General features: G+C 39.3%; 1 protein-coding gene across 1 annotated transcript in view; it reads right to left on the bottom strand.

Moving 5' to 3' along the window:
* Positions 1 to 20,770, bottom strand: part of THSD7B (thrombospondin type 1 domain containing 7B) — a 1,279,053-nt gene that overhangs the window by 548,309 nt on the left and 709,974 nt on the right. The window contains exon 11 of the mRNA XM_063631314.1: positions 2,350 to 2,519. Within this exon, the coding sequence (XP_063487384.1) occupies positions 2,350 to 2,519 (170 nt within the window). The remainder of the gene's footprint in view (positions 1 to 2,349; positions 2,520 to 20,770) is intronic.

Here is a 20,770-nt window from a genome sequence, read left to right as displayed (position 1 = left end):
AGTCTAGGGGAAAATTAACCTTCTGAGGATGCAAATAGTGACTCACAAAGGAATTTCCAAAGTCAATACTACTAAAATGCTTTCTCCCTCCAAAGTATGAATATCTAACATAACAACAATAACATTAATAATTTGATGTTCACAGAAACTGAAATGCTAAAAATGTATCCAATTTTGTCCTTTATTATTGCACTGACAGATTAAAAATATTTATATTCTGCTTACTTCACTGGGCAAATACTCACAGGTTCCTAACAATAAAAATCCAATTGCTCCTTTGTGTTTAATGGGGGCCAAGAAGAAATTCTCATTCCAGATTTGTCAAGGTACATCTATAAATGATAACAGTAAGAAGTGAAAGCATTTATAAGAAAGGAAAGTAATGGGCGAACAACCCCGCCGGTTCACTTCTACACAAGAGCAAAATAAAACCTTTGATAACAACTACTAAGGTAAGCAGTAAGCTATACAGTGCCTTTATGGCAGCTGTGCTGTGTTATCCAGCATAGTTTTACTTGCTATATTCAGCTCTGCACAGGAGTATACGGTCGTGTTACACATCTATGTATTTACATCCAGGTCCCACATCCAGCCTCTCCCCCTGAGAACTGGACTATCAGACTTACAGCTTTCTAAGTACTTTCTGTTTTCCTGTGAACACAGATATTAATTTCCAAGTGTGCTTTGGCCTCAGACATTTTCCTCCTCTTTAGATGCTTGGAGTAGATTGTACTAGGGCTTGATAGACTGCTCACTCTGCAATTAACACGCCTTCTCTATTCCACCCACCCCCCCACACTATGTAAGCATCTAATTTCCAATTCTAGAAGACCAGACTTCCACTTTCCTCCTAATTATAATCTTCCTGCCCAGTTAGTTTCCATTCAAAAAGCTAGAAGGACTAAGCCTGAAGAAACTTTAGCACATGTACCCTAAAACCTAAAGTATAATAATAAAAAAAAAAGAAAAAAAAAGAAATACGTGATCCATAAGAAAAGCTATTTTTACAAAAGAAACTTTAGAAAGATGAAAATGTCAATGGCAGATTAAAAGTTGAAGCTGAAAAATAGGTAGGTCATAATGCATCAGCTCTATACAAGTTTTATTTATATGTTGATCCCTGAAGACCCTCCAACAGTAGATGGTAGTCAAAGAAAAGAAGAGAGGAGCTGGAATGGAAAGATCACCAAGGTTTGAAAAACTAACGTGGAGCTTTTTCATCTAAATTCTGTTTCTACAAATTCAGAGGAGTAACTATAGTCATGCTTTGCCCTGAAATAAAAAGTGTTTAAGCTGTAATTTTCCAAAGTGAAATTAGAGAAGGAAGAAAGTCAATCATTATTTTCAAAAACAGCTGTAGCCCTGCCCATGTGGCTTTTTAGCACCAATTGTTGAAGCAAAATGCTAAGCAGTCTGTAAGAACCATCTCATCAGGTACCTTGTCTGAGGCTATGGTCACAGATGCCTATGAACTCTGCAAAGCTATGTCACACAAAAAAAGACATCTAGCATGACAAGCTTTACAGAATTAAATGGATGCATTACCATAGCAAGAAAATTTGCATCTTGCGTTCCTAACCAAAGCCCACAATGGAAATGTGTCCTTGTACCTGGCAAGCCCAAGGAAACATTCCCACCTTTTCCACTTCTGCAGGGAGTACTGCTTGGGTTCTCCAATGTGGTTAGAACAGGCCACAAATTCTTCTCGAGTGGAAGCTTCCTTGTCTACTCATGACTTCTCAACCAATTGACTTACACAAATCCGAGCAAGTTTCTCAGTCTCTAAATATTATCACTATCCACACTCTGAAACAAATGCACTATTGCTGGGTTATACCCACCAATTAGAGAGCTTATTATGGAGGAAGCTACTGTTTTCTCCTCTTCCTTCTGTTTCTTCAGAAAAAATAAAACTCGGCGACAAAACCCTGGATCCTTGACTTTTGAAAGGAATATGTTTGTAGAAATTTCCACATTCAAAAATTCACACACATAAAAATTCCTTTGAGCAAAAATTTAAAATAAAAGAATGCTATTCATTCATTATTGACTCATTCTGGCATATCAGACCCTTAGCTTGTAGCATTTATCTGTGCTACACACCCTAACTACATTTTCTCCTTTAACTTTCACAGTGACTCTTGGGAGACATATTATTTTTGCTACTATTTTTAACTATCCCAAGTGTTACAAGTGGAAGAACTTAGGGGTGGCTTACAAATGGTCAACAAAATAAATATTAAATTTGTAATGCTAAGTGTCAGTTATTTCAAGAAGAATACTTGGAGAGTTGGAGAGCTTTTCCTTCCAACCAGCAGCGCACCATCTGTCCCGGAACTGGCTGCCTACCTTCCTTGGCCCTCAGTGCGGCAGCTGCTGGTACGCTCTGGGCACAGTACACCTCCCGGGTCTGGATCCCACCGCCACACACGGGTCCCGTCACATGCCAGTGGGGATCCTGCTGCTCGAGGAGAAGAGAGACTTGGCATTCTTTCCATTCAGAAGTTCTCCAGGAATACCTGTTTGGTTTGGTTTATTTAAAAGAAGAAGAAGAAGTAAGAAAAATATACAACTCTGAGGAAAACTTAAGTCATGACATCAAGAGGCATAATCTCTCTTTCTAGGACCAAATCTTTGCCTGTGGATAAAGAAGTATACTAGCTTAGAATTACTAAATCCCTTTTATTTCCTAGAAAAAAAAAAATCCAGCAGCCCATCATGACAATAGCACAGGATGACTGGACTAAAAGAATGTGATACGGATAAACAGTGAGTGTGTCTCAGCCTTGAAGCTGGAAGAGAGTGAGGGAATAGAGAGAGGAGTTGGAAACCGAATGAGCCTAATTCTTGATAGCTGAACTTGTCATGGGGTTTCACTTCACAGACTTTCAGATGACTTTGTGTGAAAGTTGGCTTTTCTTTCTTAATAGGACAGTGTGTGAATGTGTAAAGTCGTAAATATATTATTTTACATACAGCTATCTCCAACTTTTCAATCTTCTTGATATAAGAAACTCTTTACCCATTTGACTTCATGTCATTCACATAAAAGTATATGTTTTAAAAATGAGTTAATGCCGTGCCACTATATATAACTGATTAATACTTTTTTACATATGCAGCCATACTGTTATATAAACTGATATAGGAATATGTCTCCCTAGTTTATAACTGGTTAATACTCAAATACACACATACACCCCCACAAATAAGGGGGGAAACACAATGGAGTTTGTATACAATGTACAGAAAACAAAACAAATATCACACTACTACATTCATACCTGGAGAATTATTTTAGACAGAATTTCCTTTTGTGGATTATTACCACATTCTTTAAGCTCACAGCATTAATATAACCTTGCGGCATTCGTAAAAACAATGAGAGACTCATTAAATTCTGAACAATAAACAAAGCCTAAGTAACATTCACATATCTGCTGTCCCATTTCATATTTAAAGAAAAATTTATCAGCTTTGTGATTGTTTAAAAGAAAAAAGATTAAAAACCAGCCATAAAAGTAATCATATGTCACCAAGATCCTGGCTTTACGAAAACTAGAGTAAAATTGAAATCAAGTAACAGATGTCAAAATAAGAAAGCAAATCTCCAAGAAACCTCATAGTGACAAATCCCTAACAATGAATGTCATCATTCTAAAAAGCCTGAAAGCTAAGAATCAGCTGAGAATCATTAGTCTTTTGAAAAGCCCATCATAGAAAAAGGATTTGGACAGTCCTCTGGGATTTGTTGTAACATGAGTTTTTCTCCCTCAGCCTCACTACTTAATTTTCACTTTTTTTTCCCTAGGCTTATGAATTAGTCACTCAGGCAGACTGGCCGGGCACAGTGGCTCATGCCTGTAATCCCAGCACTTTGGGAGGCCAAGGCGGGTGGATCACCTGAGGTCGGGAGTTCGAGACCAGCCTGGCCAACATGGAGAAACCCCATCTCTACTAAAAATCCCCAATTAGCCGGGTGTGGTGGCACATGCCCGTAATCCCAGCTACTCGGGAGGCTGAGACAGGAGAATCACTTGAACCCAGGAAGCGGAGGTTGCGGTGAGCCAAGATCGCACCATTGCACTCCAGCCTGGGCAACGAGAGCAAAACTCCGAAAGAAAAAAGAAACAAACAAAAAAAACCACACATAAAAAATCCCCACAAAACTATATATTTCTAATTCCTGGGTATGAGAAATAAAGAGAAGTTCATTTCTTCACAGGGATAGTTCTTTTCCAGAGCCAGGGCTCTGAAATCCTTTCTCCTCACAGAGAGTCAGTCCTTACCCTATTCTTCAGGGCCACCTCAGCAGAAGGCTTGTTTCTCAGATTTCCAGTTTCAGGGCACAGATAAATCTTTCATGCAGGGCAAAATAAAATGGGGTATGAGAATGTTGGGGTGGGTGATTACCAAGATCTCATTTCAAACCCTCTTCTTCCAAGGGTTCCCCAAAAGAAGAACTTTCTGGCCTGAACAAGCGGATCAGATACAGCCACTGACTCAGGACTTCTATGATATAGTTAACAAAGAAGACACACAAAAAGTGGGTAGTGTGGTACAGATGACAAGTATGCTTTGGAGTCCAACCAACTTGGTTTGAATCAGAATTTTACCACTTTCTGGTTAGTGACTTGGGTCCAATTTTGTTTTCCTACCTGTACAAGGGAGATAATAATACCAGTCATTGAGCCTGACATATAATAAATGTTCAATAAGTGTCCATTCCCTTTCTTCTTGCATCCTTCTACATGTGCCTTTTGCCCATTGCTGATGTGGAAAACACACACACACACACACATGCGCGTACATTAACATTTTATTTATGAGGATTTCATTGATTTCATGAAAAGTCTTAATATTAGAGATCCACAGTTGCCATGGTCTAAGTTCCAGCAACCATAGTTCAACAAAGAGCAAAAAAGAAACATAAGGTTTAGATTATAGTAATTTTTTTGCTTGTTTGAAAGGAATGGGGCATTCTGTATAAATTGCTTTTGCAATTAATTTAACATGACCCTACAAGAATTAGCAATGGAGAAAGTTGGGAAGTTATTATGAAGAAAAATGAAAACAAGAGTTTAATGACTATATCTGTATATAAAGTAACAAAAAACTTGTTGGTAGCTCATTAACCAAAAACACCTGAGTTCCATTCACTGGCAAATGATAAATCCTTTAGAGAAGACATTTATCACTATTGCTATTTTTTTTTTTTTACCACCTCAGAGAAAATATCAACCTAGCAAGAGGGAGAGGAAAAACCACACCAATAAACGACTTCTATATTTCTTTTTTAAAAAATATGGGTCTTTTCATAGTCTTTGCTCAACCTTTTTTCTTTATTTTTTTCAAAAGCCCTATCTATGTTTAGTCACAAATCATCCCGGCAGCCATGAAAACTGAACATCCTGAGCTGCTCCAACCACAGAAAGTGTCGCTAGGATCTGACAGAATAACAAATCAAAGGACCCCACTCAGCTAAACATTACTCCCTTTCTCCTTTGGAAGTTGTTACAGCGATAGTCCTCCAGCCTCCAGAAAACTCAGCTTTCTGATGCCTGGAACACTCTCTTTAATGGCTAAGCCCATGTCAAAGACCAGACCTTTTCAACCTCCCATCTCCCAACTCTGATGCCTTTCAAAGTAGCCTCATTTGGCCCTCCTGGTTAAAAGGGAATGTGGGGAGTTGCAAAGGCCAGCGTCCCACCTCCTTTGAGACAGAACTTTGAAACTGGCTATGGAAATGCCTCAAGTAGAGTAAATGGCCATGGAATTAAAGAAACGTCAGTTTCCGTAGCCCCTTATCAACGTGAGAGTGTGAATTGGTGTGCTTTTTTCAAAGTGTCTGTCTAAACAGAATAAACAAGGCATCAATTTGTTTGGACTACTAGGGTATCAGGGCAGATCCTCCAAGTAGTACAAACAACAGTATTTTCTGCCTGCTTACTCTATACCAGGCACTGCACTAATGAACTTAGGGGCATTACTTCATTTAATCCTCCCAACAACCCTATGAAGAAAATCTTATTTCTCCTTTTACAGATGGGAGAATTGGCATAAAGAGTAAGTAACTCTTCCAAGGTCACATGAGTGAAAGCAGGGTTCAAAGCAAGGTTTGTCTGATTCTAAAGCATATCTTCATAATAAAATGACACTATGGCAGATTAAAACGGTAAACGGCAAACCCATTTACTCAATCAGATAGTCCAGAAAGCTCAATCAAGTAGTACAGAATGCAATTTCAGTAGACAATGGGTAGCTACCTGTCTAGCCATTACAAGGACAAGTCAATGTTGATCTTGGTCTGAGGAAGTGTGTTCTGGGTGTAAACAAAAATATAATCTGCTGACCAGTAATATTTCACCCTGCCAAAATGACTTTTCTTCTAATCTCAAATACAAGTACAGTCCGAGAATATATTATAATCAATCATTTTATAATGAGAGCCCTGTGGTCACCTAGGGATGCATTCCAGCTCTTTCAGGAGATAGTCATGTCTCAATTGATGACAGAGATATGTTATGAAGAAATGTGTCGTTGGGCAATTTCATCCTTTTGCAAACATCATAGAGTGTACTTACACAAACCTAGATGGTGTAGCCTACTACATACCTAGGCTATATGGTATATATTTCTCCTAGGCTAGAAACCTGTACAGCATGTCAATTTACTAAATACTGTGTGCAACTATAACACAATGGCAAGTATGTGTGTATCTAAACATGTCTAAACATAAACAACATACAGTAAAAATAAAGTATTATAATCTTATGGGATCATCGTATATGCAGTCCATGGCCCACCATTGACAGAAATGTTATGGAGTGCATGGCTGTAATTGCAAGTTAAAAGAGAAATAAAACATAAGTAAAGGAATCTCTAATTGTGTAAATTCAAATTCCCACTAAAAGATGCAAAAGATAACTTTTTGAAGAAGAATGTCTTTTCAAGGCCCCAAAATCAAATTCCCAACATTGCTCCCTGCTCATTCTAAATGTTAGGGAAACCTGCCCTCCATTTATGTAAAAACAGCTCTGATGTCCCTACTTCGAGTGAGAGAGCACATTGTCAGCCACTTTGAACCCCAAACCTCTGAGAAAGGGAATGCTAATAACTCAAATACTGGATGCACAGGAAGAATAACTCCTACAAGAACATTTTAGTTAAGACAAAGATATGTATGGAAGACCGAAGCCTGAAAAGTGCTAAAAAGCAGGCTTGACTAGAAAAAGAAATAGGCCTGTCCAAACAGTAAGTGAATCACTTACTCATCCATGCATTCACTTATCCTTTCTTTCAACAAGTAATTGTTGAGCCACAGCTAAGCACCAAGGACAACAGAGACACAGCAGTGAGACAGAGAAAGCCCCTGACCTTGGGAAGATTACCTTCTGGTGGGATAGACAGACATAAATGCATCAATACATGGCATGACACCAGTTACCAGGCGGGGAGAGAGAGATGGACGAGGAGAGATATTTCAGTGCCATGACGAGGGAAATCCTCAGAGTCCTGAATAAAATGAGGGAGTGAGCATAAGGATGGTGGGCAAGTGGTGTTCTGGGCAGGGGAAAGGGCAGCCTGTTCAAAGTCCCCAGGGAGGCAGAGTGCCCAGCACCATCTAGAAATAGCACAGAAGCCAGTGTGGTTAAGACAGGTGGGTCAAGGGGAGAATAGTAGAAACAGGACATAAAGAATAGTCAAGAGCCACGTTATGTGGAACCTCATAGGCCAGAGCAGGGGTCCCTAACACCCACGCCACAGACCAGTACTGGTCAGCGGCCTGTTAGGAACCAGGTCTCACAGCAGGAGGTGAGCAGCAGGTGAGCCAGTGAAGCTTCATCTGTATTTACAGCCACTCCCCATCACTCACATTGCCACCTGAGCTCTGCCTCCTGTTAGATCAGCAGCAGCATTAGATTCTCACAGGAGTGCAAACCCTATTGTGAAGTGCACAAGAGAGGGATCTAGGTTGTGCGCTCCTTATGAGAATCTCATGCCTGAGGATCCATCACTGTCTCCCATCACCACCCCCAGATGGGACTGTCTAGTTGCAGGAAAACAAGCTCAGCACTCCTACTGATTTTACATTATGGTGAGTTATATAATTATTTCATTATAATGTGATGATAGAAATAACATGCAAAATAAATAAAAGTAATGCACTTGAATCATCCTGAAACCATCCCCCGTCCCAGTTCATGGAAAAATTATCTTCCACAAAACTGGTCACTGGTACCAGAAAGCTTGATCACTGGGCCAGAGGATAGATTGTGAGTGTTATTCCAAATATGCTGGAAAATCGCTGGACAATTTTGGGAAGAATGGTAACATGATGATGTGATTTTAACTTTTTAAGGATCACCTGGCTACTGAGGGAAGTAATAGGCTGTGGGAGCCAGGGAGGTGGAAGAAATTATACATCTGAAGATCTTTGCCAGTCTAGGAGAAAGAATGGTGGCTTCCACTGCAGCAGTCATAGTGAATGTAGTGCAAAGAGATCAGATCCGGGATATATTTTGAAGGTGGAGAAAACCTTCTAATGGATTAGACCTGGAATGAGAGAGAGAGGAGTGATGGATGATTCCAAGTTTGTTTTTGACCCACGTATTAGCAGCAAAATTTCCTGGCACTGAATTCTTAGGTAAGACACCTCAGGAAAGGGAACAAAATCACAAATATTAAGGACACCACGTATTATAGCTGTGCAATTTCATTTTTCTTCATTTACCTCCTAGCATCTGTCTTCTGAACTTTTTTTCCCCCATGCCTGATACTCATTGCCCAATTTCTCTATGTTTAGTTTATAATTTAAGTCTACTCAGGAAATGGTTCACCAGTTTATCTGCATGAGTAGAAACAGTTAAGATTTAATATGTTATCATTCTCAAAAGGTAGATGCAGCTTAAAATGACAAATCAAAATTAATCAAAGAAAGGACTCTCCTGTAACTGTGGAAACACACGTCCTCATAAAGAGATACAGGACACAAACTTTGGATTAGAGAAGATGAGTCTAGACCTTAGAATTAAACAACTCAAGTGGCTGGCTTCACTTCCTGAGAGTGATGCTGTCCCACCTAAGGAATCGCATAATTAAAATATTTTCTAAATTGAGGGAGGAAAGGGGGACAAAAGAAGGAAGGAATTTATAGCTGTGAAGCAATAAGTAGAGGCATCCTAAACTAGCAAAGCCAAAATTAGAAAAGTAGGCACATTTAAGAAACTATTCTTAAAATAGAACCAGGACCATCACAGCTTGACAGCAACCTCTGTCTTTTGAAATCTAAACTTTATCACTTTCATAAAGGCTTGGAATTCATTAAAAGTGTGGGTTTCTTTGCTCCTTCTTCTAAAAGCTGAGATTTAAAGCAGAACAACACAAAATAGAATTTTAAGTGATTTAATGATGACAGATTGAAAGAATAATTGCATTAGTTAATGGTCATGTTTTGACTGAGCACATATAGATTTGCAAACATTCTTGGAATTGAAACCCTAGTGCAAGGTATTCAAATTAAATGCATGTGTATATTAAAAATCAGTGTGCTGCAGCATGACTAATTTATGATAATGTCTGTTGTCCTTTTAAAGCTGTAAACGCATTTAGAAAAGAATTAACTTGTCATTTTTTGCTGAACAGATGACTAAAATAAAGGGAAGTGATCAAGCTTTATACATTTTATGCTCCAGTAATTTTTTATTGGATAAAGTGGGACTATTGATTATGGAAAGCTACTGTGAAGTGCAAAGCTCTTTGCTCTTCAGCAAATGACTTTGCCAGCCGAACTCCACACATGTATTATTAATAGACTTCTATCACTATATACAGCACTTAGCAGTACGTTAACTTTCTTACACTAACTGGGGAGCAAATCTTCCATCCAGGAGGTCTTTAAGTGGCACAATGGGGACTCATGACATAACACCTCAGTAATAGACGAACGAATCCAATAAAAAGGCAAGAGTCTCCTATTGAAACAATTCCAGATTCTTTGAAATCTATTGTTTCTTTTCTAAAACAGTATCTGGAGGCTCCAGGTCATGACTCCTCTACTTTTGTTATTAGTAGTATACTTTACATTCTGGGATACATGTGCAGAAGGTGCAGGTTTGTTACATAGACGTGCAGGTTTGTTACATAGGGATACACGTGCGGTGGTGGTTTGCTGCACCTATCAACCCATCATCTATGTTATGTATTTCTCCTAATGCTATCCCTCCCTTAGCCCTCCACCCCATGACAGGCCCCAGTGTGTGACATTCTCCTCCCTGTGTCCATGTGTTCTCAATGTTCAACTCCCACTTTGAGCAAGAACATGCAGTGTTTGGTTTTCTGTTCCTGTGTTAGTTTGCTGAGAATGATGGTTTCTAGCTTCATCCAAGTCCCTGCAAAGGACAGGAACTCATCCTTTTTTATGGCTGCATAGTATTCCATGGTGTATATGTGCTACATTTTGTTTATTTGGTCTGTTGATGGGCATTTGGGTTGGTTCCAAGCCTTTGTTATTGTGAATAGTGCTGCAATAAACATATGTGTGCCTGTGTCTTTACAGTAGAATGATTTATAATCCTTAGGGTATATACCCAGTAATGGGATTGCTGGGTCAAATGGTATTTCTGGTTCTAGATCCTTGAGGAATCGCCACACTGACTTCCACAACGGTTTAGCTAACTTACACTCCTACCAACAGTGTAAAAGCATTCCTCTTTCTCCACATCCTCTCCAGCATCTGTTGTTTCCTGACTTTTAATCGATCGCCATTCTAACTGGCGTGAGATGGTATCTCATTGTGGTTTTCATTTGCATTTCTCTAATGACCAGTGATGATGAGCTTTTGCTCATACGTTTCTTGGCCACATAAATGTCTTCTTTTGAGAAGTGTCTGTTCATATCCTTTGCCCACTTTTTAATGGGGTTGTTTTCTTCCTGTAAATTTGTTTAAGTTCCTTGTAGATTCTATAAATTAGTCCTTTGTCAAATGGATAGATAGAAAAATTTTCTCCCATTCTGTAGGTTTCCTGTTCACTCTAATGATAGTTTCTTTTGCTGTGCAGAAACTCTTTAGCTTAATTAGATCCCATTTGTCAATTTTGGCTTTTGTTGCCATTGCTTTTGGTGTTTTAGTCATGAAGTCTTTGCTCATGCCTATGTCCTGAATGGTATCGCCTAGGTTTTCTTCTAGGGTGTTATAGTTTTAGGTCTTATGTTTAAGTCTTTAATCCATCTTGAGTTAATTTTTGTATAAGGTGTAAAGAAGGGGTCCAGTTTCAGTTTTCTGCATATGGCTAGCCAGTTTTCCCAACACCATTTATTAAATAGGGAATCCTTTCCCCATTGCTCGTTTGTTTTAGGTTTGTCAAAGATCAGATGATTGTAGATGTGTGGCGTTATTTCTGAGGTCTGTGTTCTGTTCCATTGGTCTATATATCTGTTTTGGTACCAGTAACATGCTATTTTGGTTACTGTAGCCTCGTAGTATAGTTTGAAGTCAGGTAGCTTGATTCCTCCAGCTTTGTTCTTTTTGCTTGGGATATCTCTTGGCTATATGGGGTCTTTTTTGGTTCCACATGAAATTTAAAGTAGTTTTTTCTAATTCTGTGAAGAAAGTCAATGGTACCTTGATGGGGATAGCACTGAATCTATAAATTACTTTGGGCATTATGGCCATTTTCATGATATTGATCTTCCTATCCAGGAGCATGGAACGTTTTTCCATTTCTTTGTGTCCTCTCTTATTTCCTTGAGCAGTGGTTTGTAGTTCTCCTTGAAGAGGTCCTTCACATCCATTGTAAGTTGTATTTTCCTAGGTATTTTACTCTTTTTGTAGCAACTGTGAATGGGAGTTCACTCATGATTTGGCTGTTTATTATTGGTGTATAGGAATCCTTGTGATTTTTGCACATTGATTTTGTATCCTGAGACTGCTGAAGTTGCTTATCGGCTTAAGGAGATTTGGGGCTGAGACAATGGGGTTTTCTAAATATACAGTCATGTCATCTGCAAACAGAGACAATTTGACTTCCTCTCTTCCTATTTGAATACTCTTCATTCCTTTCTCTTGCCTGATTGCCCTGGCCGGAACTCCCAATATTATGTTGAATAGGAGTAGTAAGAGAGGGGATCCTTGTCTTGTGCAGGTTTTCAAAGGGAATGCTTCCATTTTTTTGCTCGTTCAGTATGATATTGGCTGTCGGTTTGTAATAAATAGCTCTTATTATTTTGAGATATGTTCCATCAATACCTAGTTTATTGAGTTTTTAGCATGAAGTGGTGTTGAATTTTATCAAAGGGCTTTTCTGCATCTATCTAGATAATTATGTGGTTTTTGTCATTGGTTCTGTTTATGTGATGGATTACGTTTATTGATTTGCGTACACTGAATCTGCCTTGCATCCCTGGGATGAAGCTGATTTGATCATGGTGAATAAACTTTTTGCTGTGCTGCTGAATTCGGTTTGCCAGTACTTTATTGAGGACTTTTGCATCAATACATCAGGTATATTGGCCTGAAATTTTTTGTTGTTGTTGTGTCTCTGCCAGGTTTTTGTATCAGGATGATGCTGGCCTCATAAAATGTGTTAAGGAGGATTCCCTCTTTTTCTATTGTTTGGAATAGTTTCAGAAGGAATGCTGCCAGCTCCTCTTCGAACCTCTGGTAGAATATGGCTGTGAGTCCGTTTGGTCCTGCAATTTTTTTGGTTGGTAGGCTATTAATTATTGCCTCAATTTCAGAACTTGTCATTGGTCTATTCAGGGATTTGACTTCTTCCTGGTTTAGTCTTAGGAGGGTGTAAGTGTCCAGGAATTTATCGATTTCTTCTAGATTTTTTAGTTTATTTGCGTAGAGATGTTTATAGTATTCTCTGGTTGTAGTTTGTATTTCTATGGGATCAGTGGTGATATCCCCTTTATCATTTTTTATTGTGTCTATTTGATTCTTCTCTCTTTTCTTATTAGTCTGGCTAGCCATCTATCATTTTGTTAATCTTTTCAAAAAACCAGCTCCTGGATTCATTGATTTTTTTGAAGGGTTTTTCGTGTCTCTATCTCCTTCAGTTCTGCTCTGATCTTAGTTATTTCTTGTCTTCTGTTAGCTTTTGAATTTGTTTGCTCGTGCTTCTATAGTTCTTTTACTTGTGATGTTAGGGTGTCGATTTTAGATCTTTCCTACTTTCTCCTGTCTGCATTTAGTGCTATACATATCCCTCTAAATAGTGCTTTAGCTGTGTCCTAGAGATTCTGGTATGTTGTGTTTTGTTCTCATTGGTTTCAAAGAACTTACTTATTTCAGCCTTAATTTCATTATTTACCCAGTAGTCATTCTGGAGCAGGTTGTTCAGCTTCCATGTACTTGTAAGGTTTTGAAAGAGTTTCTTATCCTGAGTTCTAATTTGATTGCACTGTGGTCTGAGAGACTGTTTGTTATGATTTCTGTTCTTTTACATTTGCTGAGGAGTGTTTTACTTCCAATGGCATGGTCAATCTTAGAATAAGTGTGATGTGGTGCTGAGAAGAATGTATATTCTGTTGATTTGGAGTGGGGAGTTCTGTAGACGTCTATTAGGTCTGCTTGGTTCAGAGCTGAGTTCAAGTCCTAAATATCCTTGTTAATTTTCTGTCTCATTGATCTAATATTGATAGTGGAGTGTTAAAGTCTCCCACTATTATTGTGTGGGAGTCTAAGTCTCTTTGTAGGTCTCTAAGTACTTGGTTTATGAATCTGGGTTCTCCTGTGTTAAGTGCATATATATTTACAACAGTTAGCTCGTCTTGTTGTGTTTATCCCTTTACCATTATGTAATGCCCTTCTTTGACTTTTTTTTAAATCTTTGTTGGTTTAAAGTCTGTTTTATCAGAAAATAGGATTGCAACCCCTGCTTTTTTTTTTCTTTCCATTTGTTTGGTAAATATTCCTCCATCCCTTTATTTTGAGCCTATGTGTGTCTGCATGTGAGATGGGTCTCCTGAATACAACACATCGATGGGTATTGACTCTCTATCTAATTTGCCAGTCTGTGTCTTTTAATTGGGGCATTTAGCCTATTTACATTTAAGGTTAATATGGTTACGTATGAAGTTGATCCTGTCATTATGATGCTAGCTGGTTATTTTGCCCATTAGTTGATGCAGTTTCTTCATAGTGTCAATGGTCTTTACAACTTGGTATGTTTTTGCATTGGCTGGTACCAGATTTTCGTCTCCATTTAGTGCTTCCTTCAGGAGCTCTTGTAAGGCAGGCCTGGTGGTGACAAAATCTCTCAGCATTTGCTTGTCTGTAAAGGATTTTATTTCTCCCTCACTTATGAAGTTTAGTTTAGCTGGATATGAAATTCTGGGTTGAAAATTCTTTTAAAAATGTTGAATATTGGCCCCTACTCTCTTCTAGCTTGTAGGGTTTCTGAAGAGAGATCCACTGTCTGTCTGATCAGCTTCCCTTTGTGGGTAACCAGACCTTTCTCTCTAGCCGCCCTCAACATTTTTTCCTTCATTTCAACCTTGGTGAATCTGACAATTTTGTGTCTTGGGGTTGCTCTTTTTGAGGAGTATTTTTGTGGTGTTCTCTGTATTTCCTGAATTTGAATGTTGGTCTGTCTTGTTAGGTTGGGGAAGTTCTCCTGGATAATATCCTGAAGAGTGTTTTCCAACTTGGTTCCATTCTCCCCGTCACTTTCAGATGCACCAATCAAATGTAGGTTTGGTCTTTTCACATAGATCCATGTTTCTTGGAGGCTTTGTTCTTTCCTTTTCATGCTTCTTCTCTAATCTCGTCTTCATGCTTTATTTCATTAAGTTGATCTTCAATCTCTGATATCCTTTCTTCCCCTTGATCAATTCAGCATTGATACTTGTGTATGCTTCACGAAGTTCTCATGCTGTGTTTTTCAGATTCATCAGGTCATTTATATTCTTCTCTAAACTGGTTATTCTAGTTAGCAATTCCTTTAAACTTTTAGGTTCTTAGCTTCCTTGCATTGGGTTAGAACATGCTCCTTTAGCTGGGAGGAGTTTGTTATTACCCATCTTCTGAAGCCTACTTCTGTCAATTCGTCAAATTCATTCTCTATCCAGTTTTGTTCCCCTGCTGGCGAGGAGTTGTGATCCATTGGAGGAGAAGAGGCATTCTGGTTTTTGGAATTTTCAGCCTTTTTGCACTAGTTTTGCCTCATCTTCGTAGACTTATCTAACTTTGGTCTTTGATGTTGGTGACCTTCTGATGGGGTTTTTGTGTGGACGTCCTTTTTGTTGTTGATGCTATTCCTTTTTGTTTGTTAGTTTTTCTAACAGTCAGGCCCCTCTGCTGCAGGTGTTCTGGAGTTTGCTGGAGGTCCACTTCAGGCTCTGTTTGCCTGGGTATCTCCAGCAGAGGCTGCAGAACAGCAGATTGCTGCCTGTTCCTTCCTCTGGAAGCTTCATCCCAGAGGAGCACCCACCAGATGCCAGTTGGAGCTCTTCTGTATGAAATGTCTGTCAACTCCTGCAGGGAGGTGTCTCCAAGTCAGGAGGCATGGGGGTCAGGAACCCACTTGAGGAGACAGTCTTTCCCTAGCAGAGCTTGAGTGCTGTGCTGGGAGATCAGCTGCTCTCTTCAGAGCCTACAGGCAAGAATGTTTAAGTCTGCTAAAGCTGTGACCGCAGCCGCGCCTTCCCCCAGGTGCTCTGTCCTAGGGAGACGGGAGTTTCATCTATAAGCCCCTGACTGGGGCTGCTGCCTTTCTTTCAGAGATGCCCTGCCCAGAGAGGAGAAATCTAGACAGGCAGTCAGGCTACAGCAGCTTTGTGGCACGGTGGTGGGCTCCACCCAGTTTGAACTTCCCAGCGGCTTTGTTTACACTGTGAGGGGAAAACCACCTACTCAAGCCTCAGTAATGGCGGACACCCCTCCCACCACCAAGCTTGAGCATCCCAGGTCGACTTCAGACTGCTGTGCTGGCAGCAAGAATTTCAAGCCAGTGGATCTTAGCTTGCTGGGCTCCATGGGGGTGGGATCCGCTGAGCTAGAACACTTGGCTCCCCGCCTTCAGCCCCCTTTCCAGGATAGTGAATGGTTCTGTCTCGCTGGTGTTCCAGATACCACTGGGATATGAAAATAAACTCCTGCTAGCTCTACTTCTAAATAGCTGGAGAGAAGCTTCTTAAACAAGTTTTGAAAAGCTTCCTTAGAGAATCTGTTAATTTATCTGACAACCATTTATTAAATACCTACTATGTGAAGAGTGTTCGGTGCTATGATAGAAAATCAATGGAAGGCCAGCACAGTGGCTCATGCCTGTAATCCCAGGACTTTGGGAGGCGAATGCCTGTAGATCACTTGAGATCAGGAGTTTGAGACCAGCCTGGACAACATGATGAAACCTCGTCCCTACTAAAAATACAATAATTAGCCAGGCATGGTGGCACATGCCTGTAATCCCAGCTACTTGGGAGGCTGAGGTGGGAGAATCACTTGAACCCAGGAGGCAGAGGTTGTGGGGAGCTGAGATCATACCACTCCATTCCAGCCTGGGAGACAGAGAGAGAGTCCATTTCAAAACAAACGACAACAAAAAGAAAACTAATGGGAGAAGATTTAAAAGAGGTAACAAGTGATGTGTGTGCTAGAAGGAAAACTTGGACAAATTCAGACTATGATATCATTCCTCACCTTTTTTGAAGTAACCCTCATAACCAATGACAACAGAGATTTTTTCTCTGGAAGAGGACGCATCATCAGCAGGACTGTGGAACAGTGGCAAGCTTCCTAGGTACTTCCTTGTCCTGGGTGGATGTCATTTTTTGACCTTGATGATGCCAATTTCAGCCGTTCTTTATTTTAAAATACCTTTGAGTCTGTCATACTTACTATATAATAAAGGTAAACATGGAATAAAGTGCTAAGTGTATAATACTGCTCTGGAGGTACCCCACATTTTAACCTTCATTTATTTATTCCTTCAATGTTTGGTGAGCATTTACTATAAGCCAGGCACTTTTCTAGGTGCTACTCTTTCTAAGGAAAAGGAAACAAACAAACAAAATAGTCCTATCCATATGTATGAGATGATGTGTTGGGACATTACTATTAAGCACTCTTAAAGGACACGATTATCGTGTTCTGGGCCATCTATAAGGTTGGCGCAAAAGTAATTGCAGTTTTTGCCATTGCTTTCAATGGCAAAAACTGCAATTACTTTTCCAGCAACCTAAAAGTTTTGAAAGAGTACATCAAACAAGATTCTTAAGACAAATAACCTAAGTGAACACAGACTGGAAGTTTTCTGTTTTATGAATTCTCCAGTGGTAAACATAGTGACAGGCCAAAGCAGGTTTTGAACAAACATCCCTTCACAACACAGCACTCTGTTTCAAAAGGCAAAGGAGGTGAACAACCACGCCAAGCTTTCATCTACCATCCTTTTTCTTGGCACTATCCCGGGCTTCAATATTCATCTAAAAATTCATCAAACAATACCCAGGGTTTTCTCAAGGAAAAAAGGATGTCTAGAAAATCTAAAATTAGGTACAATGCCTAAAAAGATGTTAGGGAGAATCAGGCTGGTCTCAGGGGTTTGTTTCACAATCAAATCAAAGTGGGGTGCAGGGCACCCAGATAGATCTCTCAGCATAAATTTGCACAAATAGACTTATTTTAAAGGATCTCTAGTCCATGCAAAGTAAGGATAAATTAATACATACCAGAAACAAGTCAGGATGAAATAAAAGAGCCCATCTATTCAGTGCCAGACCAGAGTATTGGAATGATATTTTACACGTTGGCTTTTCTGTAGAGTAATACCACACAGACTATGTAACACTCTCAGCTGTGCAGCTTCTGCCTTAAGATTTTCTTGAGAGTTTTACTTGGTGTTGCTCACTGTCACCATTTAATAGTGCTGTCTTACATTTGATTTCATACTCTAAATGATCATTTAAGAGACAGAACAGCCATTTTCGTATGAAAACTGTTGCCTCCCAGTGGGGTGGTAGGAGTTGCTGGTAGGTCATCTGAGGTGTCGCTTCTAAGAAAGATGTTTGTAGCTGATGTTTTTCCAATATTCTTGTATGTTACAGTGTCTTTCACCAGAATGGGCCTCTCTAATAAAGCACAAGAGATCTGGAATCATAACTGTTCTAGAATCAGGCTGTGTCTCAGCTCTCTGACATGTGACATGAAGCATTTATGCTATTACAGCTCTATATTCTTTGTCTTTCTTTACCCCATCTACTAAACAGTACTGCCTCATCGTGCAGTGTTAGAATGCTTTCTGCCTTCCCCTTAGTTGAGATCTGGGAATATAATATTTTGGATGTTAGTCAGGACAAAGTAAAGTGCCCAAGTGCCAAGGTATCTTAAGTGACTCCTATCTTATCATGTTTGGGGACATAGAATAACATGCCACCCAAGATCATGATGCCCAGTGACAGGGGACAACCACACCCAGAGCCAAGGTGGCAACTGACAAGCAAATTTATCCTCTCTCTCATGTCCATTCCCCGCCCATAGAATACACTGCAAGTGTTTAATGATATATTAGAGGTTGGAGAGGTCCATAAAATTACAAATAGACTGGAGGAAGAGGTTTCCTGGGGTTTATATATGCCTTAGTCAAAAACTACAACTTTGAAACAAACTTAAGGCTATACAATGCTAATTTCCATGTAGTTCTAAACTTTCCCAAGATAGCATAACATGAACTGTCTCTGTCTCAAGTTAAATTAGTTGCTCCAAAGAAACTACTTAGTGGTGTGGTGGCCCCAGGGAATGCTTCTCGAATGATCTCCTGTTAGTTACAATTCCCTTCATGGAGTCATGTCTTAGGGACGGCCACTCATAGTATTTAGTGTGAAAACGCTGGACAGTTGAGCAGTGAGGAGAGTATCCCCCAAAGCTATGCAACTGAAGATTTATTAACATCCAGGGACTAGAGCACTTTTCTACCTATACCTTGTTCTTGAAATATTTTTCCCCTAATTTCCTGAGTGAGTAATTTATTTACTTCTTTGATTTTCCTACCTCCTCAAATCCTGCTTGTTCAAATGATGCTTCTCTAGGGACATTGTTTAATTTCATCACCTGTGCTGACCCCTCATCACAGCATTCCAGAGCCTCTAGCTTTATCTTACTTGGATGTTTTATTTTTTCCATTGCTCTTCCACCAAGTGGACAGTTTATATTATTTATTTGGTGTATTTTACTAAAATTTAGGTTCCAGGGCGTGAGGGAAGTTTGTTGTGCTCTCTGAGGTATCTCAAATGCTTAACATAGTGTTTGGCATATAGCAAGGGCTTAATGCGTATTTGTTGAAGGAACAAACACATCTCAAATAGCAAAGATAGCAGAAGGGTAAAAGTCAAACAATATTCTAAGAGATTTTTTTAAAACACTATGAAGAATCAAATAGGCATGCATTTACTTCCTGGGGAGAAATAAGGTGAATTAACTTGCTTGATGCACATGACTTGCTTATGAGTTCTGTGAAAGGAAGTGAGAATTTCTGTTCCCGACTAGATTTTCATTTTCCTTTCCCTTCTTAACAATGAATTTTAATCACTGATATAAAACCAAAAACAAATGTTAGTACATAGCCTCTATGCTTTCCCACGGTAGAGACCACAGTCCAGATTTCAGACAAATTAGAATGTTAGCTGATGTTTAGTTGCTGTTACTTATGTATTCTCCTTCTCACAACCAAGTAGAATCATTAGTTACATTATTCTCCCTATGGAACACTGGTTGGTTGCTATTTCAGTTAATTCTCCAATACTCCTATTTCCTACAGCTTCACCATTTTAAAAGTGTGTGTGTGTGTGTGTGTGTGTGTCAAACTTAGCAACATTTTCAAACAGTAGAACTAGAGGGCCAGGTTCATCACCAGTGAAGTCTGTCAGCCTCTATTTTCAGACACTAATGTTCTATCAAATGAAGAAACTCATCTTGGGTACATCCTGAATTATTACTTTCCACATTATCTTGTTGAAAAAAATATGATGCACACAAATGCATGTATATTAGTAGGTATACCCTTATCTTAGTGCATATCTTCACTGTGCCTATCATGAAAGTCAGTGTGATATAATGGAAAGAATACTGGCTTCAGAGTTGAGTGAATTTGTGCTTGAATCTTAATACCAATGTACATCCCTTTCACTCTCAAAAATGTTCCATGTCACACTAAATATTATTTATATTTAATTAGTTAATTTATAACTCTGCTATAATTATTGGCCAATGGCAGGTACTTGATAAAAGGTAGGCATTGTTTAACAAACGTAGATGTAGTTCAGTTTTCTCAGCATTGACAGGAAGGTACCATTCTGACTTCCAAGAGAACTGTAATTGTTATTTAAAAAGAAAATGGAGGATTGCCTATAAATAACAAACATTTGAAAGTATCAGGTAGAGAATATTAGCTGTCCCACGAAAAAAAATGAAGGATAGAGGCATCAATGTCAAGGTCATCATGAAACCCAGATTTTATTCCTGCCTGTATACCATTGAGAAGCCTTCCGAAGTAAATCTCCAAAGGGAAATAAAATTTCCCAACTATCTGGAATATGTTTCTCCCTCATGAAATTATTATTGTATGCCAAGGAAAAGAGATACTCTCTTTCTGGAGGAAACAAATACACCTGCAAGTAGCAACAATAGTGGTCATCCTTCTTGCAGTGCCTCCTATGTGCTAAACCCTGGGCCTGGCATTTCACATGCCTGGTCTTTAGCCTTTCAAGCCTGCCACACAGGCAGTATTATCAGATGCATTCTACTGAAAAAGTAAATGTCTTGGAA

Source organism: Symphalangus syndactylus, chromosome 22 (assembly GCF_028878055.3).
Source record: "Symphalangus syndactylus isolate Jambi chromosome 22, NHGRI_mSymSyn1-v2.1_pri, whole genome shotgun sequence".
In the NCBI taxonomy this organism is placed as follows: Eukaryota; Metazoa; Chordata; class Mammalia; order Primates; family Hylobatidae; genus Symphalangus; species Symphalangus syndactylus.
Note: the sequence above shows the minus strand (reverse complement) of the source record. Positions and strands in the feature narration are given on the sequence as shown.